This window comes from Lutra lutra, chromosome 1 (assembly GCF_902655055.1).
Source record: "Lutra lutra chromosome 1, mLutLut1.2, whole genome shotgun sequence".
Taxonomy (NCBI): Eukaryota; Metazoa; Chordata; class Mammalia; order Carnivora; family Mustelidae; genus Lutra; species Lutra lutra.
In genome coordinates, this window is record NC_062278.1 from 63,551,731 (window position 1) to 63,578,537 (window position 26,807).

A 26,807-nucleotide genomic window follows, 5' to 3' on the forward strand; every position below is an offset into this window, starting at 1 on the left:
ATTAAACATAGATCAAATCCAAGTAAAGAAGACTTAAAATTCCTTATTTTATTAGATTGTGCTAAAAATATGAAGAGCTCCAGGCTAAGTTCAATTAGAATGCAATGGCAAATTATTTTATATGAAATTTTGTAGACAATGTTAAGTTACTGAAAAAACAATCAATGTAACATGATGCTGTTTAAAGAAGGTAAAGAATAAAGATGGAAGGGAAAGGGGAATAAAGGAAGTAGAGTAGGCCCCTTCTTTATCTACAGGAGATATATTTTAAGACCCCCCCCCCAGTAGATGCCTGAAACCATGGATAGTGCTAAACCTTATAGATGTTGTGTTTTTTCCTATATAGTCATACATATCTTTGATAAAGTTTAACATATAAATTAAGTACAGTAAGAGATTAAAAATAATAACTAATAATAAAAAAGAACAATATATTGTATACTATAATATATTATAATAAAAGCTATGTAAATGTGGTCTTTCTCAAAGTATCCTATTGTATTGTACTCACATTTTTTCTTGTGATAATATGAGATGACAAAATGCCTGTGTGATGAGAGGAAGTGATGTGAATGACATAGGCACTCTAATGTTAGGCTACTATTGACCTCCTGACTATTTGTCAGAAGGATGATCATCTGTTTTCAAACCACAGTTGATTGTGGGTAACTAAAACTGTGGAAAACAAAATGAGATAAAAGGGGAATACAGTAATGAAAGAAGTAAAGAAAAGACAGATTAAGAGAGATAAAAGAGAAACCTGCTTGGAGTTTGGGTGCTACATTCATGTCAGAATTAGGAATGTTTAATAGGATTTAAAATACTTCTAAGAATCCTAGAAACAATAAGCTTTAGACTAATATTCATGAAAAATATTACATTTGTGTTTCTTAAGAGTTGAGTTTTCAATTATTAAATTAAAGGGGAATCTATAGAATTACAATTGTAAGTCAATATGGACATTCTAAAATTAATGAGGTACAGAAAATTTGGTTTTTTAGGTATGTGGATTTGAAAAAAAAGGCCAAATATGATCTTACAAGGAGTACCACTTTCATTTTTTTTCCATAATGATATTAGCTTAATTAAGGTAATCATGCAATAAATTTCCTTACATGTAATAATCTCAGAATCCGTGCATATGATCTGTATCACAGTGGTGAAAAAAATATCTGGTATTCTCTTTACTATTATAGTGAAATTTAAACATTTATTAATTTAGAAATACATTTAAAAAACCAAAAAATGTTTTCTAAAAAATCTCCAATGTTATTATATGCAGATTAGGGCATTTCTACAATTAAATGCTAACCAAATTAGAATAGCATAAGAAGAGAGCAAAAGACTCAACATGGAAATGACCATTCTAGTATGGGTACTAAGCACAAGTACAAAAATTTGAAAATATGATAAGTGTTGCAAGGGATGGTGAACAAGATATTTATTTATTTATAAAGACTTTATTTATTTATTTATTTGAGAGAGAGAGTGTGAGCAGGGGGGGAGGCTGAGGGGGTGGGAGAGAATCTAAAGCAGAGTTCACACTCAGTGCTGAGCCTGATGCAGGGATAGATCTCATGACCCTGATATCATGACCTGAACTGAAACCAAGAATCCATTCCTTAACTGACTGAGCCACCCAGGTGCTCCTGCATAAGATATTTAAAAATAAGGTTCACTTTCTAAAAATCCTGTAATGTTAGGGTGTCCTTTGTATTCATATACACATGGAGATTCTGAATGTTATAGTTTAAAAAAAAAATCTCATTTTTGAGGCCACTATTCCCAGCACTCAGGAACATCTGTTTTCAATAAGGACATAGGTTTATTTTATTTTATTTTATTTTAATTTTTCTATTATAAGGATCTAGCATCTGCTCTACAGAGTTTTATATCCAATTTGATGCTATGTCATACAGGAAAATGAACAAGCAGGTAGCTGCAAATTCTTCTCACTAATTGTTTAGATCCCTAGAACAGTAGTTCTAGGTTTTTCACATATATCTGAATTGCCTGCAGAGCACAGTGTATTTGCAAATTTTGACTATATTCCCAGGGATTTGGGTTCAATTGTTCTGGGAGTGGTTCTCAGGAGTCTACATTTTGACAAGTATAATAAACCAAATTGTTGACTTTGTTGCAGGTTATGCTAGGATCACATAAAGAGAAATACAATTGTAATGCATGTGCTTCCATTTGTGGCATGATCAGAAAAAAATATATATCATAGGAGGATAACCTCTGGAGAAGAAATGAACATTATTAATAGGAAGGATGTTAAAGTACTTTGCTTATTAAGGTTAAGGATGATGTTCTCTTAATCTTTTGTCTCAGAATCTGTAAAGAAGGTGGTATGGGAAACAAAATACCTGGCTTGAGAAATGAGTCCCACCATTCATTAAGTATCTCAAATGCATGTTTCTATTTGAATAACTTTGACTCCCACAGAGGTATCATTTAATACTACTAATCACAAGTCAACACAGAGATCATTATTGATTTGTATATTTGCTGATGCAAAACTTTCACTTGTGTATCTCATGAGGGAGGTGTGTAGAGATGTCATTTTGCTAAAGATTGAGTTTAGTGAACCATGTAGCATATTTATTTTAACACAGGATATTTTATGTGTAATGACCCTCATGAACTGATAAAAACCTAGACAGAAAATGTAGGAGATGTTAAACAGTCACTAATGTGATGGGAATACATATAAAAGAAAAGGAGGCTTCCAGGGAAAATGAAACATGAAAAACATGAGGGGATACAAATATTTAAAAATTTATACAGATGAGATTTTTGAAGCCTGGAGCAGTTTTGTGTCTCAACCTTTTTTTTTTTTTTTTTTTTTCTTTTTTTTTTTTCTTTTTTTAGCTTTGCTATCTGCAGATGGACAGTTTGGGAAGAGAGATTTTCTTTCCACAGAACTAGGCTAGGTAAGCAATCTCAGAGGGCCCAAGATGTTACCATGAAATTTGTCAATCTACCTATTCCCTGTCTCATGTTCAATGAGATTAGTTTTAGGAGTATTTGGGGGTATAAAACTATCTCAAATTAATGAAATTATGCAGGAATATTTCTTCTGATGTTCTTAAGGTATACAAATTTTTAGAGCAGTGGTTCCCAAAGTGTGGTCCTCGCATTGGTAGCATCATTATCACTTTTGAATGTGTTAGAAATGCATAGTCTCAGCCCCTATCTCCAGAACTACTTCATCAGAAATTCTGGGAAGCTCCCACCAATCTAAAACTTAACAAACTCTCTAAGTGTTGCTGTGAAGCATACTGAATTTTCTCCTTAATATTCTTAATAAAGGTAACTAAGAACTTTAAAGTGATGCTGGTCTAAGAAGCCCGTCAGAATCCTAAGGAAGTAAAGTGAAAGACTGAACGCTGAGGAAAGGACAACTGAAGAAAATGGACAGGAAAGATCTAAAATAAAAGCTGAAGAAGCCCACCACAAGGGTAACGGGCATAAGTGGAAGCAGTTGTTAGCCTCTGGACAATAGATGTAGGGCCAAAGTAAGCCTTGTGACAGATATGGGAGCAGCAGCAGCATCATGGTTGCCGTCATCATCATATTAGCATCATCATCATCATCGCCACCATCATCATCACCATTATTATCATCTTAGTGGGTGAGAACTCATGATGGCATACATAGAATTCTAATTTAACCCTTACAATAAATTTGGGAGTATTTAAAATTTAAATTTTGTCTGTTTTATATATGACAAAACTGAGCCTTAGAGAAATTAAGCAGTTTACCACCAAATTTATTTAAGTAGCAAGAAAGAAAACTGAAATTTGAAGCAGGCAGTGTGACTTCAAAGCCCACGTTCTCAACTGCTCTTCTTTCTTGATATCTCATAGCATCTTGGAGCTAAAGGTGTCCTCACCATTAGTCAAGGAAAAAAAGAATCCAGTATTTATTTAATGACTAGTTAAATTGGATGAAGAGAAACCATGGAAGGTGAGGAAGGCAGAATTTGAAAAATTCAAAAGACTCATATTTTGAAGGACGGTGCTGTAGGGCTGGAAGGAAGACCAGCAGCCATTCCTAGAAACAGCATCGTTGATATGGTGGAAACACATTTTTGAAGCACAAGTATGAAAGAGTATGAAGAAAACAAGATGATGGGATAGAATTACTGATACGATCATAAGGTTTAATGTCCTAAAAAGAAGTGGATCAGCCATCTGGAGCTCAATATAAAATGCCAACATCCATATAATGGTAAAAACAAAAATCTTCATGACTTAGACTCAATGAGGAGAAGATCTTTTCTTCATCTCTCTTTCAAGTATAGGCTTTATGGTTCATTTTTTCTTCCACAGCAACATGATTAAAAAATATATATAATAGTATCTTGAATCATACAGATATGGGTTTGAAACCCTTTCCTAAGCTAACAGGCAGCCTTAGGCAGGCTCCTTATTATATCTGAACTTGAAGCTTTTATGTATTTTTAACAAAGTCATTAATACACACTTAATAATAATCTTATTAGAATCAAATGGGAAAATGAACTATAGGGGTTCAGAAAGAGTTGCCCCAAGATTTGCACCTTTGGCATGCAGATTATTTAAACCTAAAAATAATCAGTGTCCAATGACTCAGGAAGAAAAATTGACCTTCCCCTTAACTGCTTAAAAGAATTTAGACAGAAGACCTGCTCCAGCAAAAGAGCTATCACCATAAATAACTATAATATATAATATGAATTTGGGGTGGTAGATAAGGAGAATCCTTGCAGGCACTGTTTGATCAAAGTCCTCCCTATGTCCCTTTGTTTCTGGATGGCTCAGCAACATTTGCTTACCAAACATTTACTCTTCTTCATTTTCCTGTGAGTTGATTTCCTTTTCCTTTGAAGTCCCAGACCCGCGTCCCCTTCTCTTTAGTTCAGGATGATATATATACCTCATTTTGCCTGTCTTTGGAATCTCATGTCTATGTGGGTACCCATACATATGAAATTAAATTTGATTTTTTCCTACTAATCTATTTCATGTCAACTTAATTCTTAGACCAGGTAGAAGAACCTTAAAGACTTCCCAACAGAATAAACAGTACCTGGCACTTAGTAGGTTCTTTTCCATCACTTAATATTGATTTGTTAAATTTAACTTAATATGAAGTTATTAAATTTAACTTCATGTTAGTTAAATTTAAGTTAATTTCATTTGTGCCAACATGGTATGAAGGTATACGCAAATATGATCCAACTTACTTCTAGCTCTAACCCCCTCAGGATTAGTACATTTAGTTCATAACTAAAATGAACATAGATAAATAAGAAAAAAAAGGGGGAAGGGCTTGGGGCATTTGGTGCTAAGAGCTGACTTAAATATAGATATGATAATTTCTAAAGTCATCACAATAAATTTCCCTTCCAGTTGAAAATGCTTCAGATTTGATTCTTGGTCTCCTTGGCTCCAAACTACTCACTCCTTAAACTCTCCATGTGACCTTGAGCATGTAACCTAAATTTAAAGAACTTCTGCTTCCTCATCTAGAAACCAAGAAATATACTTAAATTGTTCAATTTTATTTAGTAGAATACAATACACATTTTCTAGTTGTGGTCTCTAGTGGCTTTCCACTAAAGCCACTTTCCACTTTAGCCTTTCACTAAAGGCTATAAAGGAATTAAAATTGTGTATGAATCTCATAATATAATATGGAGCTGGTTATTGGATGAAATCTTTTCTGAGGGTCTTTAAGAAAACTAGTTACCTCCCCTTCATCTGCCATTGCACGGGGTAGAACCTCTTTTGTTTTGAGGAAGGTGTGTTTGTGTGTGTATGTGTGTATGTAAGAGAGAGAGAGGGAAAATATATGTCATACTTGTGTTTTTGAGGGAGCTGGCAAATTAACCCATTTATATATTTACACATCTCTGGTTATGTTTACACATTTAAATGGACTGCCTGAGATCTAAGCCTTGAAGTATCATGTTATAAGCTCTAGCACTCTGTACTCAACTACAAGGAAAACATTCTATGCCTGGACTGTTATAGGAACTTTGCAAGTCAGTAGACATGCCTTTAACAAGCAATAAAATGAAGCTATCAGCCATTCCAAATGGACCAAGATAGAGGTCACATGATTAAACCACCTCTAGACCAGACAGTCTCCGATGTATTTCACTCCAGTTTCCATCTATTAATCAGAGGAGTTGGGAGAGCAATAATTTAAACGCTGCAATAATCAATTCCATAACACATTAATAGAAGCTACAGTCAGACTTTCCCACACCACTGACTGCATTGGAATCCTGACAGGAGCCCGAGGGCCATGGCTGCTTTGCATTAAATTTACATAAAATTGTAAATCAAGAATACATGAACACAGCCCTAATATTTGTTAGTGCTTAGATCTTTCCTGATAGATGGATTGAAACTGCTGGTGGTTTGACTTCGCTTGCAATAAAATTGTGCAGCTGATCAGCTTTGTTCTCATTCTGCAATCATGGGGAAAGTGACCCATGAGAGCTATAGTTTGGGGGCATGTGTATGCCACTTAGGGTTTTCATCCTATAAACCATGACTCAGATGTGCCCTTGGAAACCCCAATCTAGAAGCAGATTGTCCCCAGTGACTTTTCAGAGCCTGGTCACTGGATTTACTCACAAATAACTTAGCATTAAATGGAAATACAATTTATAGAGAAAGCTGGCCAGCTGAGAGGATGTCAAGGCCCCTGGAAATTTTTGTTTTTCCAAATAGCATTTACTATCATGAAAACAGATAATTAGCAACATTCTTTATGCTGAAGATAAAAATCAAGCCTTCAGCAAAGCATCCAGTACCTAACAGCTGATAAAGAGCACCTCACATGGTTCTAAGAATTCTGTGTGCTCTTCTTATAGATATGGCCTTTGTTACATGCTTTTATATTAAGGGCTAGGAGAGAATATGCTTATCAAGGGTCCTGGTTCACAGAAGCACTCTTTCTATTCTCCTAAGTCCTCTTATTTTAACTCTATCCTGACAGAAAATAGACACTTAAATGCAATAATGCCATTGAAAGCTTTTTTTTTTTTTTTCAGAAAGCATTTTGCAAATATTTTGTACATCATGTTTAATTTCTGTTTCTCATCTCTCCTTTACCACCCACCTATCCCACCTTTTCTTACCTTGCACGATCAAGTAAACTTGGGAGGTCTTGGGCTCATGCTGTGTCTGAACCGAGCAAGTATAGGAACCCTCATCATAGACATCCACCTTCTGGATTCGGAGGCTGTATTCCAGAGAATGGCGTTTCTCCAGCTCAACCCGAGGGTCCAGAGACCACTTGTCATGCCCAGCAAAAATGATGCCAGAACGGTTCAACCAGGCCACCTTCGAGTTCTTGTCTTCTACAACACACCTGCCAGAGCAGAATAACAACATTAGAACCTCAGTCCTACCTGCACCTGCATTCATTCTCCATATGACTGGCCCCAACAAGACCAAGAACAATAATTACATGCAGGATGAATCATCGTCAAGCCACTTTTTAGAGTCCTAAGTATTGTCCTAAGACTAATTACCATCCAATGGATGGATGTCACTATATTAGATTCAATTTGGCAATAAAAAATCAATATGAAAAATGCAAGCAAATAAAATTCAATAGGTATTGACTTCCCACTGGATTATCTTCTTGTCTAGGAAAAGGTCACCACATAGAACTCCATTTGTTTAAGTACCTGAGAATTTGAAAGTGATAATGTGACACATTTACTGAGTTTTGAATTGTATTAATTCTTTCATAAGTATTTCCTAAATTCCTGTGTGATGGTAGATACAATTTATGCCCTACTGCTGTAGGAATTAGACAAGATTTCAGAGTTTGCTTCAGATTCTTATAAGTCTGGAATGCCCTCTCCCAGGAGTGAGAAGTGTGTGAATAGATCTGAAGGTAAGCAGATAGTTATGTCAAGGAAATCAAAGCTAACGTCATCTTGCCTAAGTCTGGTTCCAGCTGCTGGAGGCAGCAAGTTGTCTGCTGGCAAGACGGCTTACAACCAGCATTTCTGGTGCATCAGAGTGAATTCGATATTTTATGAGAGATGAAGGAACTAGTTTCATAGTTCCTATTCCAAAAAAGATGAAGGAAAAATGTTTATCTGAATGACTACTTATTTTAAAAACCTATAAGGATCTCTTTCTGAAACTTGCAAGAAAGAGGCAAAGAATACAGATTGATGGGGAAAGGGTAGAGGCTTGATGGTGAATGCAGTTTTCTCTTTCAATTCCAGTGAGAATCTGGAAATGGAAAAATCAAGTAAAAAATAAACAAATAAACGAACTTCTCTCTGTATCCTTTTGGCAAGATTTATGTCTGCCTCACAGGGATATTGTCCCAGACCCTATTCACAACTGTAGAGCCATCTGCTCAGCACTCTGGGGCATGAGGGATGGTGAGAGAAGCCAGGAGCATGACAGCAGAACAATTAAAATACCATGTTCTGTATTCTCCAAACTAAGTCAAATCCAGGTTTTCTCTCAGGTCAAAAAAGTCAGTCAGAGAGATTCTGCACCCACGCATAGACAAGAAATTGATGCATTATCTACAGGCTGTCTACAGTATGTATACAGAGGCCAATTCAGCCTTAGAAGGAGAAAAGCTGCACCCTTTTAAAATATCTCACCTATGGTTCAAAAGACCCCCTACTCCCATTATTTTTAAGTGAACTGAATATTTTATTGAACACAAGAATTTTAATTACTTGAGTTCCATGATCCATAGGTCTCTTTTCTCCTCTACCTATTTATTTTCCAGAACATAAGTAGATGAAGTCATCATTTAGTGTCTCTATTAGCCAATATGTATCTCTCTGCCATGGAGATATTGTTGTGATTAATTATATATTTGATAATTGAGAACTTCTCCATGAGGGAGTACAAAGCTAACTTCATGGATGCTTGCTGTTTCTTTCCATACTTGACTTTTCCTGTTCTATTATTTTGTGGCATTGTTTCTCTGTCCTTCATGGTATATGTGGCTCTTCTCAACTGAGAATCATTTATGAATTAATAGGCTGTTAGCCACTTTCTAGAACTTTTATGAAGTTGTTGATGTAGGTTTACTGTGTTTTTCTTTTCTACAGAGAAGAATGGAAATTTACCTCTGTAAATGCATTTTAAATTTTCTATCATGTATCTCCTTGCACTTTTCTCATCTATGTAGCTCAACATAGCAACAAACAGATACACTACGTCATAGAAATATATTCTGAATAATATCTAGCCCAAAATATGTCTCTAATATGTTCATTTTGGAAAAAAAATACTATATAACCAATTTTATGTAACTATGGCTTATAAATCAATTAAAGGCAGATATTTTGCTCTATTCATTTAGGTACCTCCAAAAATTAATCTCATGGAATACAGGTACTTGGGGAATGCCTGCTATTAAACTGACAGTGTCACCCTCACAGAGAAGAGGACATATGGTTACCTATTTTCCACGTCCCTATCCCAAACCCTACAACATTAACAAATGAACAAATTTCCTTACCAGCACAAGGTAGAGTTACTAACTCAGGTGTTTAGGGTCTTTTGGACATTTTAGCAATTTTTGTCCATGGAAAATTTAAACTTATCACACAGATCATTATCCCAAATTATTCTCTGAGAGTGTTCATATTTATCTTAAATAAAGATAGAATTGACTCTTTCAGCAAAATTACCAGACCCACAAAAATGCGTCTACCAAAACAATACATTATGTGGAAATTTTGCTATGACAATCTACATAACAGCTTATTCTTACATTGTGTTTCATCTTATATTTATTTTTAAAATTTATCTTTTACTTACAAATAAATGAAAGACATATTAGGATATATACACATACATATACACTCACACTTTTTACTAACTTAGTATAGTTAGCCAAGAAGCTAAGCAGACCACAATGTGATATTTTCCTTTTTTAAATTTTTACTTTAAGTAATCTCTACACCCAGTGTGGAGCTTGAACTCACAACCCTGAGATCAAGAGTCACATGCTCTACTGACTGAGCCAGCCACGTGCCCCACCAGTGTAGTATTTTTAAAAGGAAAACCACTCCTCCAGATATTTTAGGGCTCTTTTTTATGTAGTCAGTAGTTCCAAAGGGAATATATTGATTCTATAAACCAGAAAATAATCTTTACACAACATAACTAAAACTTTCATGCTGAAAAATGGCAAAAATAATGCAATTTCAGAACTAATTTAATTTTTAAAAATTTTGATATCTTGCTTTAAGGTGGCAACTATTTCAAACCATAGGTAGTGTATATAAGTTAAAGATGGTAAGAGTCAAAATAATCTCAATTTGTAGAGCTCATGATTGTTCAGAAAATGACCAGTCACATAGGGTAGTCACAGAACACCTAGTTATTAAAAAATGCAGAAATGCTGATTTAATGCAGACCCAGGTTCCTAGCATTCACTGACTGACCAGGAAGCATCATGAGCTTCCATCTAGGAGATAAGTTGGCTTAACTGTGCAGTAGGCATTCCTGTAGAGTAAATGAGAATTCTCATGCATACCATCATAATATAATAAGGAATTACTCCCTACTCAGAATGTTGCTTCAATACCAGACAATCTAGTTCAGAACTGGATACCTAATGATTCTATCTTTAATATCAGCTGTGGCTAAAGCTGGAAGTATGAAGAGATGTATTTTATTATTTTATTAATAAAATATTTTTCTACTTAAATTCAATTTAGTTAACATATAGTATTATTAGATTCAGGGGCAGAATTCAGTGATTCATCAGTTGCATATAACACTGTGGTCATTACATCAAGTGCCTTCCTTAATGCCCATCACCCAGTTATCCCACTCCCCTACCACCTCCCCTCCAGCAACCCTCAGTTTGTTTCCTAGAGTTAAGAGTCTCTTATGGTTTGCCTCCCTCTCTGTTTTTATTTTATTTTCATTCCCTTCCCTTATGTTTATCTGTTTTGTTTCTTTAATTCCACATGAGTGAAATGATATGCTCTTTGTCTTTCCCTGACTTATTCCACTTAACATAATACCCTCTTAGTTCCAACCACATTGTTGCAAATGGCAAGATTTCATTCTTTTTGATGGCCAAGTAATATTCCATTATGTGTATGTGATATATATATATGTGTGTGTATATATATATATATATATATATATATATATATATATATATATGGCACATCTTCTTTATCCATTCATCTGTTGATGGACATCTGAGCTCTTCCCCTATTTTAGCTATTGCACACATTGCTGTTATAAACCTCAGGGTGCATGTGTCCCTTCAAATCACTATGTTTGTAGCCTTTGGATAAATACCTAGTAGTGCAATTTCTGGGTCATAGGGCAGTTCTATTTTTAACTTTTTGAGGAAACTCCATGCTGTATTTCACAGTGGCTGTACCAGTTTGTATTCCCACCAACAGTGTAAGAAGTTTAGCCCTTTTCCCGTATCCTCACCAACATCTGTTGTTTTCTGAGTCATTAATTTTACCATTCTGACCAGTATGAGGTGGTGAGATGTATTTTAAAAATCCGTAAGTGTTGTGTATTGTTTAGATTTAATAGAATGTTTTCTCCAGGAGCTCAAGATGTTGCAAATTATTCTCAGATTTAGAAAGGACTGTTCCTTAAAGAGAGTGGGTGTTAGTGCCAAGAGGAGAGGGAGAGAATGTCCCTTTACTTCAGGTGGGATTTTTTGGCAGGCAGCTAAGAACATGGGGTTTTAATACAGAGTACTACTTCTCTAGGAAGACTTCTATTATTAGTATCCCATCGTTTTTCATGGATATTTCTTTTTTTTAAAGATTTTATTTATTTATTTGAGAGACAGAGATCACAAGTAGGCAGAGAAGCAGGCAGAGAGAGAGGAGGAAGCAGGCTCCCTGCTGAGCAGAGAGCCCGACACGGGGCTCGATCCCAGGACTCTGGGATCTGTCTTAGAGACCCAGGATCTCTAAGGCAGAGGCTTTAACCCACTGAGCTACCCAGGTGCCCCTCATGGATATTTCTTATGAACTCATCATACGCCACATAGCATTAGTTTTATCTATACTCACCTTTCTTCATAAGCTTATTAATGACAGTGACCCTTCTGGAATTTACCTAAGGGGCCCTCACAGGGCCTAGCTACACATACCCACCATGTACATAGTAGGCATTCACTGAGATGTAGAATAAATAAACTGAATTTAATTTAATACATTGCTATTAGGTCAAATATCAAATATTTGGTAATTATCTAAGAGGTGCAAAATAGAAGAGTAACTATTTTAACATTTTGAAATAATTAAAAGTATCAGATACAAAGGGAGATTTTAAAAGAGAATTACTGAGTGTGGTAGTAACATGAAAGTAAAGGAGAGAAAAGTATGTGCTCAGCGGGCTTTCATTATAAAGAAACATCATCCTTGGGAATTACATAATCTATGTCATATGTGAAAAAGTGAAAGAAACATAAAGCACTAGAAAAATGTTTAGTGGGTTGCCCACTTTAACCAAGAACTTGCAAATATCAGGTGGGTTACATACTTTAACCATGGACCTATGATTTTTTTTTTTTAAATCAACTTTTAAAAATTTACAGGAAAGGCAAGCAAACAAATTTTTATCTTCCCTGTTCAGTATATCTGCAGCCATAAAACTGTCACAAAAAATCAATGCACTCATAAAAATCTCAAGCATTGGATCTCTGCAAACACTTTACACCAAGCATATTATGCACATTTATACAAAGAGATACATCGACAATTCTACTCATACTGTCCAAGTCTGCTTCTAAAAGGATGAGTATAATTGGAGGCAGAAAAGACATGCTATGGAGGACAAGGGGAGATGGAGAGGAGAAGGGAGTTGAGGGAAATTGGAAGGGGAGGTGAACCATGAGAGACTATGGACTCTGAAAAACGATCTGAGAATTTTGAAGGGGTAGGGGGTGGGAGGTTGGGGGCACCAGGTGGTGGGTATTGTGGAGGGCACGGATTGCATGGAGCACTGGGTGTGGTGCAAAAATAATGAATACTGTTATGCTGAAAAAATAAAGAATTAATAAATAAAAAAAAAAGAAAAGACATGCTAAATTCAGTCTGTAGCAATAGATTATTTAATAGCATATTTACTGACTGTATCCATGATATAAGTGATATAGATCTACCAGATATGAAGCCTGTTCAATTGCCACAGACATATCTCTTCATATTTAACAAACAACTTGCTGCTGAAAATGTTTTGACTAAGCATTAGAATTTATCCAAACTTTCCTTTCTTTCACAAGAATATAATCTGGCATTTATTCATTTATCACAAGTAAGTACATTTTACTTGATTTCTCACCAGTTATCTATCTTCATACTTTTCAACTATAAGGACCAAGGCTGTGGAACTGGATCAGTACAAGATTTGTTTATAAAATTAAGAATGAACATGAGATTAGTAGTTCTCAAGTAGGGCAATTCGTGTGTGCTGATGATATTTGTCAATATCTGGAGACATTTCTTTGGTTGTCCCAATGTGAAGTGGGGAGGTTGTTGCTGGCATCTAGTGGGTAGAGACCAAGGATGTTGCTAAACATCCTACAACATAAAGGACAACTGCCACAATAAAGACATCCCTTGTGTCCACAGGGCTGAGCTTAAAAATGCTGAGTCAGACCTCAGTCTCTTGGTTTAAATATCTGGAAGCAAAGGGCAAACGTCTACAGTGCAATGCTGTTTTTTCCATAACCATATGCTTCTTAATTTACAGACACTTAATGGCCACCAGCAAAGTTCCTGAATTGTAAGTCATGTTCATGACAGAATCACTACAATGAAGTCTAGCCATGCTCTGGTTATAAGTTAGTAGTAAATGAAAAATTACCCCTTTGCTGTTTTAGTTTAGTATCATAATTATACATCAATATAGTTTTATACAGACAGTTCCCAGCTTACAATGATTTGACTCATAATTTTTCAACCTTACAACAGTGTGAAAGCAAGATACTTTTAGTAGAAACCATACTCTGAATTTTGAATATTAACCTTTTTCCAAGGTACTGATATCTAGTTAAGACACTCTTTTGTGATGCTGGCCAGTGGCAGTGACCCACAGCTCTCAGTCAGCTTGGCCATCACAAGAGTAAACAACTGATACACTTAACAACCATTCTATACCTACACAACATTATGTGTTTCACTTTCAGTATCCAATAAATTACATGAAACATTCAGTTCTTTATTATAAAATAAGTTTTGTGTTAGATGGTTTTGCCCAAATGTAAGCTAATGTAAGTGTTCTTAGAACATTTAAGGTAGGCTAGACTAAAACTGTGATGTTCGGTATTAGGCATTTTTGATTTACCATGTTTTCACTTACGATGGGTTTATTGGGATGTAACCCCATCATGAGTAAGGAAGATCTGTATATTACTGATGTTGAACAAGAAAGCTATAACTTGGGCGCCTGGGTGGCTCAGTGGGTTAAGCCGCTGCCTTCGGCTCGGGTCATGATCTCAGGGTCCTGGGATCGAGTCCCGCATCGGGCTCTCTGCTCGGCAGGGAGCCTGCTTCCCTCTCTCTCTCTCTCTCTCTCTCTCTCTGCCTGCCTCTCTGTCTACTTGTGATCTCTCTCTGTCAAATAAACAAATAAAATCTTAAAAAAAAAAAAAAGAAAGCTATAACTTGGTTACTTCCTAATTTAATATTGAAGAAATCATTTAAACTTAGTCTTTTGCTTTTTTTCTCTTTATATAAGTGGGTCCATTAAATCCAGAACAGATAGGGAAAATCAACTCAATTAGAGGATTTGAGTTCTAAGGAAATTATTAGACTTTAATATAAAAATGTAAAAAAAATTAAAATTAAAATAAATGGAAAGCTATTTTTAAATTAACTTTTATTATTTTTGTGACTCCCTCTTTTGTAAGATGTGTAATGATTTAAGATATGAATGAAAAAGAAGTCTTCAGGTATATGTTTGCCCTTGATTTTAATGCTGTTTGCATTGTAACTCTAAACCTACAAACAAAATCCTTAGTGAATCATCAAAACTATCATAGAATGTAGAAGGAAAGATTCTCTGAGAGGTAAGTCTGTACATTCCCAGCATGAGTGCATGAAATCAGGAAAAGTAGACGGATGGAACAAAGTAGGCTCTCTTGAGTCAGAGGTCCTTAGTTTAATTTTATCATATTATTTTAAGTATAATAAATTCCAACAGCACTGTGCAAACACATTAAAAACAATACATGCTAAATTAGTTAAAAACTAATTTAAATATTTTGGAAGTATTAATCATTTCGGGTCATCTCTGTTTCATTACCATGCTATAAGATTAAACTCAGAAGTATAAGAATTGTGGGTCACTGGTGACCCTTAGGTGCTCCTGCTAGCCTTGTCTACAGCAAGAAGCTTTAGCTCTCTAGCTGTCTTGCTCCCATTTCTACTGCCTTCCAAACTTGACTTACGGCTTTGAACCCTGCCTACTCTTTTGGCCTCATTCTATTGTTCTTATGCATCTATGCTCGCTTAATCTTGATTGTCTTGAACCTCTTGAACTGATCTTAGTTTGATGATAATTTATTTTTCTAGATTCCTACTGAATTTTAGTCCAATTAACACCAATACAGTATCTACATGGTATAATGATCTCCCCTCACCCCAGCTGGTTTGCACACACTCATGTACAAGTGCCTGCATGCACACACACATATAAACACACACAGAAGTAGTGACAGATGTTCCAGAGAGGATGAGAATGGAGAAGTAGCAAGCCACAGAACCCAGATTCATGTGATTCTATTACTGGGCATAACAATTTAGGAATCTGTACACTTCTGATAGAATGTTAGGGTAAAAGACATACTGTTTAGCTCCGGCATGAAAACTGATTTTAGTTCGGGCCTTCAGAACACAGGTGAGTCACTTAGCCTCTCTGTATCTTGGTTTTTCATAAGTAAAATGAAGCTTATGATACTTTACCCAACTTCCTAGAACCACTCCATGAATAAAATGAAGTGAGGTACACGGAAATATTTTATAAGACGTAAAACAATGTCTGTGCTCATATTCATACTCTCTCATGGCAGATAAGAACAAAACAGTTACATATAGGGGTGGCTATAAAGGAAAAACACTGATTTCCCTAGGCCATTCAAAAAATTTATCTCTTCACAGAGTGTGATGACACCCACTAAATATGTATTATTTCCCAGACTCTCTGATCAATCATGTAGTTCTTTAAATATTCAATTTGAACTAGTTATTTGCATGTGTTATGCTGACAAAGCACACTTTCTGGGATTGGGCTCTACTATCTATTAGGATGATTCACCACCTATAAGAGCAAAAGAGAATCCACAATGGCAACTGGTAGAGCCAAGGGTTTGTGTGTCATTTCTGAAGCAATGAAAAGTCCTCCCTAGATCTGCTTTTTATCTCTTACTGTCAGGAGGGAGTGCTAGTCCAGCCACACATGCATCCTTATAGAAGCATGATATGACACATACATTGCTTTATTTCCAGGTTCACTGTCTTTAAGAAGAAGCATTAGCACATATCCATGCAGGTAGCACAGGTGAAGAAAGCAAGTAGAGAAGGAGCAGAAATTATCCCCCAAATTAGGAACTAAGTACGTCACCACAATCTCTCAATTCTAGGACAATCTGTGCTCCTCTGCTTTTCTCATCAATTGTGCCATCTCTACATTCACACAGAAGAAATGAATGGAAAACAGGAAGAGAGAAATTCTAAAAAGAGATCAGAATTGAGGCTGAGGCCAGGAGAGAACAGAGTTCTACGGCAGTCACAGCTAACATCAATCCCAGGAATGTTTATAAGTGGTTGGAAATAGCTCTTCTAGGTTCTTTCCAAGAGTCTCGATCAGTTTAAAAAACAAATCATTATATTCTTAGCCACACCGTAACTCAAGATTCTCCTTTTTTTTTGAGAAGTGAAGTGGAAAAGTCGTGGGTTCCATAGTTTAGTAGCTTTTGGCAAGTAACTTGGCAGAGAAAGACAGCATGGGGCGTGTTTCTGTGCTCAAGTTGAGGAGCAAGTGCCAGTTTCCTGCTCTGCATTCTAACACCATCACATACTTGCTCTGTGCTCTCGTGATATTTGCTAAACTTCTCTGTGCCTAGGTTTCTTCATTTGTAAAATGAAGACTAATACATTCTACTTCAATGGGTAGTTGTAATGTTTAAATGGGTTAATTTTAAACATACAGAGCACTGCCTGGCCCTAAAAGGGTTCATTATTACCAAAGAGCGTCAGTCTTTTTCTTCAGCAAAGCACAGATGACTTTCTTCTCATATGATTGTGATTATTAAGTGGGCTAAAATATTTAGAATACCCAGTAAGCCTTGCAAGAGCCTAATAAAATCTTGTCCCATCGCTTTTCATAATTTGAATCTTGGGCATTTCATTCTACATAAATCCCATTGTCCTGCTAAATCCAGCAACCCCCAGAAAGTGTTTAACCCAATTCCTTACTTATTAACAGCCATTTCCAGGAAATCTCCTTCTACAGAACTGGGGTTTTTTTTGTTTTGCATCTGATAACTTTTTGGTATCTAATCAGTAATTGGTCCCCTAAAGCCCACAGGTGTTAAATTGAAAGCAAGGTGATACAGTATGGTTATGGTACAACAGTGTGAATTAAGGTTCTAATGCCATCTCCGAACATTTTTAAGGTTGTTTTGTTGTTGTTGTTGTTGTTGTTCTTGTTCTTGTTTGGCATATCTGTGCATAGGCAGCTTAGGTCTTAAATGCCTTACCGCTTTTAATCAGATTCAGATAGAGCCCACACATGGCTCTCCCTCCAGGGCAGCCCGATCAGACAGCTGGTCATTGTTGTATGTTGTGATCTGCTAAAATCTGCTTGGCAGAATTGGGGTTCCTCCTGGACTGGATGAATCATGGTCTCTGCTTTATGTACCCTCAGGTTGCAAGAACTAGGCTTATCTTTTCTCCTTCTCTGTGTGTGAGTGGCAATTATCCTCTCACCAAAACAGCAAGTATCTATACCTCTTTCCTCTCCTTTGAATTACAGATTCTCCTCTTTCCTCACCACTTGGTTAGGTAAGGATGAGAAGCAATTTTAAATCTTGCTTTTGTTTTGATTCTTGCTATGAGTCTCTGTTCTCTGTGAAAAATCTCTCTCATTTCGGGGCGGGGGCTGGCTGCTTTTAGTTATACCTTTAAAAAAATAAAACGAGTCTTAGAATCCTGGCTTGGATTTCTCACCACGCAATTAAAAACAAATCCACAGCTATTTAAAGAAAATTTTGTTACCTTCTGAGTCATTACAAAGTAAATATCAAAAGTATGCTAAGTTCTAGAAGGAAAAAAAAAAAGTGCTCTCTACTGTGCGGAGTTTACTCTTTATCTCATTCCAGCAGTAGGAAGAAATAAAAGTGCTCACAATAAATTACAATGCACTTAGGATGAGCATTCTGTTGTATGAGACACGGCCATAAAGTCAGGAAACTATTTTCCATAAGTCTCACTTGAAAACCCAGCCCCTTACTTTGTAGTCTTATCATATACAGCATTATGTAAATGTTATCATTGGAGCAGAACCATGTTATAATACAACTTCTCATTACATGCATTTAGATACAATTTGGATTAAATTATGCCCTGTAAGAGATGGCAATTAATAAATACAGCATGTATGATATAACAGAGTTAACATACAGTAAGTATATAAGTAAATAAATAAGTAATGAGACTGTCTATCAGAGCTACCATTACAAAAGGGCTCTGCTGTCTAGTTTGCCTTCCCTGGTAGAGGTAGCAGAAATAAAGACAGATAAATAGAAAGAGCAAAAGAAGTCTATTTTTTAAAAATGTACTTTGTGGATACAGATGTGAAATAGGGGACTCTGGGAGCTACAAATTGAAGGAGCGCATATTGTCAAACAAATCTATCTTAGCTGAAGGAAATGTAGTGGTCCCCTCCCCCTGCTGACAAGAAGCCAATAGATCACTGATGAATGTTTATAAATCAGAAGGACGGTTCTCACATGGAGAATTACAATCATAAAGATTTTTTTGACTTCCATGTTTGCTTCTCCATCACCCACATTCTACCCCACCTTGCTTCCTTTGTTTCCTATCTCGAGAAGTATTTTTCCCCTCAGCACTCCCTTCTTTTTTTTTCCCTTTTCTGATTTTTTCCATTTTATTTTGTTTTATTTCTTCTCAGTGTTCCAAAATTCATTGTTTATGCACCATACCCACTGCTCCATGTGATAGGTGCCCTCCATAATACCCATCACCAGGCTCACCTAACCCCCTACCTTCCCCTTCTAAAACCCTCAGTTTGTTTCTCAGAGTCCAGTCGCTCATGTTATGTCTCCCCCTCCAATTTCTCCCATCTCACTTCTCCTCTCCTTCTCCCAATGTCCTCCATGTTATTCCTTATGCTCCACAAGTAAGTGAAACCATATGATACTTGACGCTCTCTGCTTGACTTATTTCACTCAGCATAATCTCCTCCAGTCCTGTCCATGTTGATACAAAAGTTGGGTATTCATTCTTTCTGATGGAGGCATAATACTCCATTGTATATATGGACCATATCTTCTTTATCCATTCATCTGTTGAAGGGCATCTTGGTTCTTTCCACAGTTTGGCAGACTGTGACCACTGCTGCTATGAACATTGGGGTATAGATGGCCCTTCTTTTCACTACATCTGTATCTTTGGGGTAAATACCCACTAGTGCAATTGCAGGGTCATAGGGTAGCTCTAATTTTAATTTTTGAGGAATCTACACACTGTTTTCCAAAGTGGCTGCACCAACTTGCATTCCCACCGACAGTATAAAAGGGTTCCCCTTTCTCCACATCTTCTCCAACACATGCTGTTTACTGTTTTGTTAATTTTGGCCATTCTAACTGGTTTAATGTGGTATCTCAGTGTGGTTTTGATTTGGATCCCCATGATGGCTAATGATGATGAACACTTTTTCATGTGTCTGTTAGCCATTTGCATGTCTTCTTTGAAGAAGTGTCTGTTCATGTCTTCTGCCCATTTTTTGACATGATTATCTGTTTTGTGTGTGTTAAGTTTAAGGAGATCTTTATTGATCTTGGATATCAGCCCTTTGTCTGTAGTGTCATTTGCAAATATCTTCTCCCATTCCGTGCTTGCCTCTTTGTTTGGTTGACTGTTTCCTTTGCTGTGCAGAAGCTTTTGATCTTGATGAAGTTCCAAAAGTTCATTTTTACTTTTGTTTCCTTTGCCTTTGGAGACATGTCTTGAAAGAAGTTGCTGTGGCCGATGTCAAAGAGGTTACTGCCTATGTTCTCTAGGATTTTGATAGATTCCTGCCTCACATTGAGGTCTTTTATCCATTTCGAGTTTATCTTTGTGTATGGTGTAAGGGAATGGTCGAGTTTCATTCCTCTATACATAGCTGTCCAATTTTCCCAGCACCATTTATTGAAGAGACTATCTTTTTTTCACTGTATATATTTTTCCTGCTTTGTCGAAGATTATTTGACCATAGAGTTGAGGGTCCATATCTGGGCTCCCTACTCTGTTCCACTGATCTATGTGTCTGTTTTTGTGTCAGAACCATGCTGTCTTGGTGATCACAGTTTTGTAGGAAAGCTTGAAATCAGGCAACGTGATGCCCCCAATTTTGTTTTTCTTTTTCAACATTTCCTTAGCAATTTGGAGCATCTTCTGGTTCCATACAAATTTTAGGATTGTTTGTTCCAGCTCTTTGAAAAATGCCGGTGGATCAGCACTTTCTTCTAAAGGACAATGATGTAAGGAAGTCTTCATCCTTGTGTGATAGTCAACTCTTGTGGTTATTCTTCTTTCTCTCTCCATCATTTTTTCCCCCTCACCTAAACCCTTCCTTGAGGCCTTCCCCTCTTGACTGTATCAACAATCAGAACATGAATGGGACTTGCGATTAAGTAATCAAACAGAGCTTCAGAAATTATCAAGAGAATGGGCATGAAGGTAAGATCTGATGAGTTTGAGATGGAAATCCATCTGTGAGCTACTCTACTGAATTTAATTTACTCAAACTGGAGGATGAGATCTGCCACTGTAATCCCCAACTTACACAGAACCCTGACCCTGGGAGGGTGATGGAGGTGAAAGAAAGTAAGTGGTGTCTGGACTTGGGAGAGAGAGGAAGTTAAAGGCCAGTCACCCTTTGTATTACTACACCACATACTTAATTCTAAAATTTCATAGCCAGCCTCAGTTAAAGAGAGAGCTGCAGATACTTCAAGGTGAAGGTCACACTCTGAGTTCTAGGAAGAGTCACATGATTCAAAAGAACCATTTCTTTACTCTGAGAGCATTTGTATTTCATTTTCCCACCTCTTCCCTTGGGCACTTATTTTTTTCCTTCAAGATAATAATAGGACTGAGAAGACAACAAGGGAGGGTGATAAAGAGGTAGATAAAGTGAGATTTTCTTTACTGATACTTTCTTGTCTGGGAAGCTACTGATTTTAGACATTCTAGAGTTTTCCAGTCAATATGGGATACTATTATTATTCAGATAAAACTATGCCCATTCTTTATTTTTTTTAAGAAATACAAATGTGGTAGAAACTTAACTCAAAAAATTTCTCAAACTATGCTCTATGGTGAAAACATAAGATGTTTTCAAATTCACCAGCATCCCTCTTCTTGTCTGGTGGGCTTGAATACTTCCCTTGACATTATCCTATTGGTGTCTCCTCCCCTAGAGGAGCATTTAAGGATAGAAATTAATATTTTTTATAAGTATTCAGATGTCACACTGAGGACTAATCACCTCCAGTTATGTAACCTAATCTCTGTGAGTTTATAGTGGGTCTCTGGCTAAGTCATACCCAATAATTTCACTGTTCATCTCTACTGAAATAGGTTAATTTGATCTTAAAAAACTACAAATTTTTCTTTTCTCACTAAATTTCATTGTAAAATTAGCACTTATTTTTTTTCCTTCAAGATAATAATGTGACCAAGAAGACAACAAGGGAGGGTGATAAAGAGGTAGATAAAGTGAGATTTTCTTTACTGATACTTTCTTGTCTGGGAAGCTACTGATTTTAGACATTCTAGAGTTTTCCAGTCAATACGGGATACTATTATTATTCAGATAAAACTATGCCCATTCTTTATTTTTTCTAAAGATTTTATTTATTTATTTGACAGAGATCACAAGTAGGCAGAGAGGCAGGCAGAGGGGGCAAGGGGAGCAGGCTCCCTGCTGAGCAGAAAGCCAGGATTAGGGATTGGATCCCAGGACCCTGGGATCAGGATCTGAGCCTAAGGCAGAGGCTTTAACCCTTTGAGGCACCCAGGCACCCCGCCCATTCTTTAATATTAGTAAATTTGGTACATTCTTTACTCTGATTATTACAAGATATAATCTTTTCATTTTGGATGTCAGCCTCCAAAGCAATCATTAGAATCATGCAAAACTTCCCCAGAATACAGAATGGGAGAAGAATAAGTATTAACAAATATTTTTAATGATTTATATCTTGCTCCTTTTTTGTCCTCTAAGAGAAAATTTCCTAGAGTTTCTATTCTGTTATCCTGAATCACAGTATTCTCCCAAATAACTCTATTAAAGGAACTATTATAGCTCAAGATATGTCTTCATCTTCAAACTTCAGGAAAGGTGGTGTGGATGGCCTTATTCAGAAATGGACTATTAGTTTCTTTACTAATTATTAAATGTTAATCACTATGTTTATTCTATCTTGAATCTAGAATGTGGTGATCTATAGCTATGGTATAAATCATATATTTTTATTCACATTTTATGTCAGTTTCCTCTCATTCTCTCTTTTCTGCCATACTCTTTACAACTGAGACCATGAATCAAAGAAAATGGCTTATTTATATGTCTTTACTTTTTGCTCTTATGTAATATGAGTCCCTTAATCTTTATAAACATTTCTTTTGTCTAGATAAGACTTATTACTATGTCACATGATGCTTCACATTAAAATTATAGCTCTGCTAAACTATAAAATTAGGAAAGTCAGAGTCCCTAATTTCTCTAAGTATATCAGTGCAGAAATGATTTGAGTGCATGAAAATCTATGGGTATTCAACAAAAAAAATTCTCTAACAATGAAGGAAATTTCAAATATACAATTTCCTATGAATTACTCTACCTCTGTATAACATCTAATCACAGAATACTGTGATTGAGGGTAACAAAGTAGTAACTTTAGAAAATCCCTACTTAGGGGCCAGAATCAGAGCACAAAAGAGCAAAGAATATCCTGTTCATTAAGTAGATGCTTCATCTAAGTGAGTCTAAGCTGATTTTCTTTCCCAATCACTGAGTTCTACACCGGCCTTCTGTGGTCCCCATAGAACTCAGTGTGAGCACTGGCCAGTGAGTCCAATCTCATTATTTCAAAACCTTTTGGCAGTTTTCACTTATAGATTTCTCCTAATCATCAGCTCTTAGCAGCAACAAAATAGCAAGAGGAAAATAAAGCAAGATCAAAAGATACATATTCAATGCAAAACAGCTCAGCCCGTTAGCCCCAAGCAACAAATAAGTGGAGAACATTCTTCACAGTGTAGTAAAGTATGTTTCTGCAAGGCTAATGCTAGATGCAAATCTGCCAGAGGCAATGTTAAAAAAAAAAATCAACAAGCCAACAAAAAAAGTAAACCGGACTTAACATTTTCTGTTCTTCCATACAGTGCACCCAGTCTTTGTCCATCATGTAGGATGACAAGTATTATTTTACAAGTAAGATTAGAACAGATTAACATTCTTACATCAGCTATTAAGCTTTTCTATTATATTATTTTTGCCTAAATTTTTCATTTTTAAATAGCATAGAAGATCAGATACTGCACAAGATGAAGATATTGTAGGAAATAATATGCTTTTAAAAAGTGACCCTTTGCAGACTACCCACAAATGAACTAGGGCAAATTTACCTAAAATTAGAAAACACAATTAACTCTTTCATCTTACTTTAAAATACTAAACCTGTTCACCTTACCTCTCCAGTTGGTGATGCTAGGTGTGAGATCATGATAAAATTTTCCCAAAAGATCTTATAGCTATACCAATCCTCGATGTCAGAGGAAAAGCTAGTAAGAATATACTATAGGCCAGAATCATACTTGACTTAACACACTTTCACTTGCTAACCTCCTGAAATGTTCAACAGCTATATTATATTATATTATATTATATTATATTATATTATATTATGTTATATTATATTATACAGTTATTCTATAACTTAGAATTAGAGCTGTTCTTTGAATGTTCCAGACGATTTTATGGCAGAGTCCAGTATTAACAAAAAGTGCAGGATATGGGCTTGAGCATAACATGCACAAAATAGAAGAGTCATCTACTTTTTAAAAGCCTTTGAAAGTTTGGGTGTGGGATAGTTAGCATGTTAAAGGCATTTACAGGCTTTTGGCTAGTGAAGAGATATTTTTCAGTTCGCCTAGAATATATATATATTTTTTTTCCACTGCACTGGTGATACACAGTACAGAATAAGGAAATAAGCACTGCCAGCCAATCCTACAAGACTCCATTCCAGCCAGAGTAGAAGCACAATGTGAAAGGACTAACTGCTACAAAGACCTCCAAGCTTCTCATGCAATCTATGGACTGTCAGGCACATCTCTCAATAGAGAGTCAGTTGGCTGTGAACTATGTGCAGCCAATCAGGCACTGCCATTGAGAAATGGCTGCATAAGTAGTTGTGTCTTCTTTTAACCAATAAGAAGTTTATTCCTTCTGACTGGTGCCTAGGAGAAAGCAATTCCTGACATGTGTGGGTTCATAAATTTGCACTGAGACAGGAGTTAATTCTTCATGTTCATCAGTGGCATTAGAGTGTCCGAAGAGCTTACTTAGAATCACTTAATAAATGCTGATTTCAAAATGTCCCTACTTTGAAGCTTGGACCTATAACACCCTATGTAAAAGCAGATCTTCACAAAGCAATGTGGTTCTTTCTCTTTTCCTTCCTTCTCTCCCTCTAACACATACCTTTTTTTGCCATAAAATTTCATAAAAAACTTTATGAAAAAAATTTTAACTGTGTTATTTGCACAGGTTTTAAGGCTATTGTTTTTTAAAATTCTGTTTCATTAATTCATGGCTAATTTATCAATTAATTTGGGTAAATCACTCCCTTTTTACTACTCTCCTGATAGGAGTCTTCCAATGTTGGCTGTCCGTTTTAAAATGCGCTTTCAGTGAGGTCGAGGTGGTCTCTATAATGGCTGTTGGTGCAAAATCAAGGGGACTCTAGCAACAAGTTGGCAGCATGTGAAAGCCACTGTGCTTCTGCTAACTAGCCCTGAAATTTCAAGGCAGAGATAGGGAGATGAAAAGAAGGGTTTGGATAGCATAAGACAGCTTCTCCTTCAGTAGGTGAAAGATAATTACTCAGTGGGATTTACCTGGACGGAAGCCATGCGCTCTCAGTGAGGCCTGCTTTCTTGCAAGGATAAGACTTATAGCTGAATTACAAAACAGAAAGTTGCATTCTAACCTGGAAGGCTGAATAGCTCTCACAGAGAAATTGGAGCTCTACAAATGTTCTTAATAAGAGAGTTCAAGATCAGCACACGTATACCCTTTAAAAATGTGTATCCTGGGATCACAATTGATCCAAACCAATGACTCCTTCAGTGATAGAGAGTATGCAGATAATGTACACTTTAATGAAAGGGCTCAAATGTATGATGGAGGGCGGAATGGGAGAGAACAGAATTCAGCCTGTCTACACAGTCTACAACAGCCAGTGCATTCTTTACTTATAATTCACAGGAGAGGTGTAGGGATGGACATGAACTTCCAAATGACTATGACAAGAAAGCTTATAAAAACTCCAGGAATTAGAATGGCTCACAATTTGTTTAATAATGAAATATTACAATCTCTACTCAACTGTTCAGTATCTTAATAGATGGATCTTTTGATCCGTAGCTTATAATATCTAACGATTTATTGAAACATGGAACCAGCCCAGGAAGTCTGCAGTTGGAAGGAATGGATTTGGCAGAATCTACAAGGCAGGTTTGGGAACTCCTGGTAATTGTTAGTACTTTGAGAAGGAAGTCAGGAAAGAGTTTGCTTTGAAAGGAGATCTATCAGGGCAGTTAATTATGCTGTCTCTCCAGGGAATCTTCTTTCAACTCCCTGAGCTAACTCATTCCACAGTATCTACATCAATATCTATATTTTTATTTATCTTTTACCCCACACTAGGCTATTTCAATAACCAGTATCTGCAATCTATTGGATTTACCAATAGTTGACAATTAAAATATTCTTTTTACATTTTAACCAATCATTATCTACAAATTGCCATCATTTTAGGCTTTGAAATTTTAAATCTGAGTTTCGCATATATATTTTTGAAAATTATGTGGCTCTGAGAGGAGATTCTGAAATATCTTCTTAAGTACTAGTGAGTTCAAACTTCTGGAATTCCAGTGTTCAGATACTTTTTGTTTTATTTTGTTTTGTTTTAGTATATTCAGGCAGATGCAGAAGACCAGAAAAGTATCTACAAGAAATAATAAATAAGGGCAGCATGAGAGAGTGTGAGGCAGAGAGAAAGAGAGGGAGAGAGATTCATATACAAACATGTATACAAGTGTGAGACAATGTGAGAAACAGAGTGAGAAGGTGAAGAGAGAGAGAGAGAGATGCTGCAAACCAACTACTGGAGAATCAGATAAAAAAATTGATGTGAAAATCCAAAGGAAATTCTAGAAAAGATGTTCAGAATGACTTTTCTTTCAGTAGAAGGTACAGAAAATAGAAATAACAATATTTGCATTAAAAAATGTTAGG

General features: G+C 36.2%; 1 protein-coding gene across 3 annotated transcripts in view; it reads right to left on the reverse strand.

Annotated features, from left to right (window-relative positions):
• The window catches only part of LSAMP (limbic system associated membrane protein), a 671,549-nt gene that overhangs the window by 309,305 nt on the left and 335,437 nt on the right, over positions 1 to 26,807 (reverse strand). For all 3 annotated transcript variants that reach the window (XM_047725483.1, XM_047725492.1, XM_047725497.1), the window contains exon 2: positions 7,142 to 7,374. In XM_047725483.1, the coding sequence (XP_047581439.1) occupies positions 7,142 to 7,374 (233 nt within the window). The remainder of the gene's footprint in view (positions 1 to 7,141; positions 7,375 to 26,807) is intronic.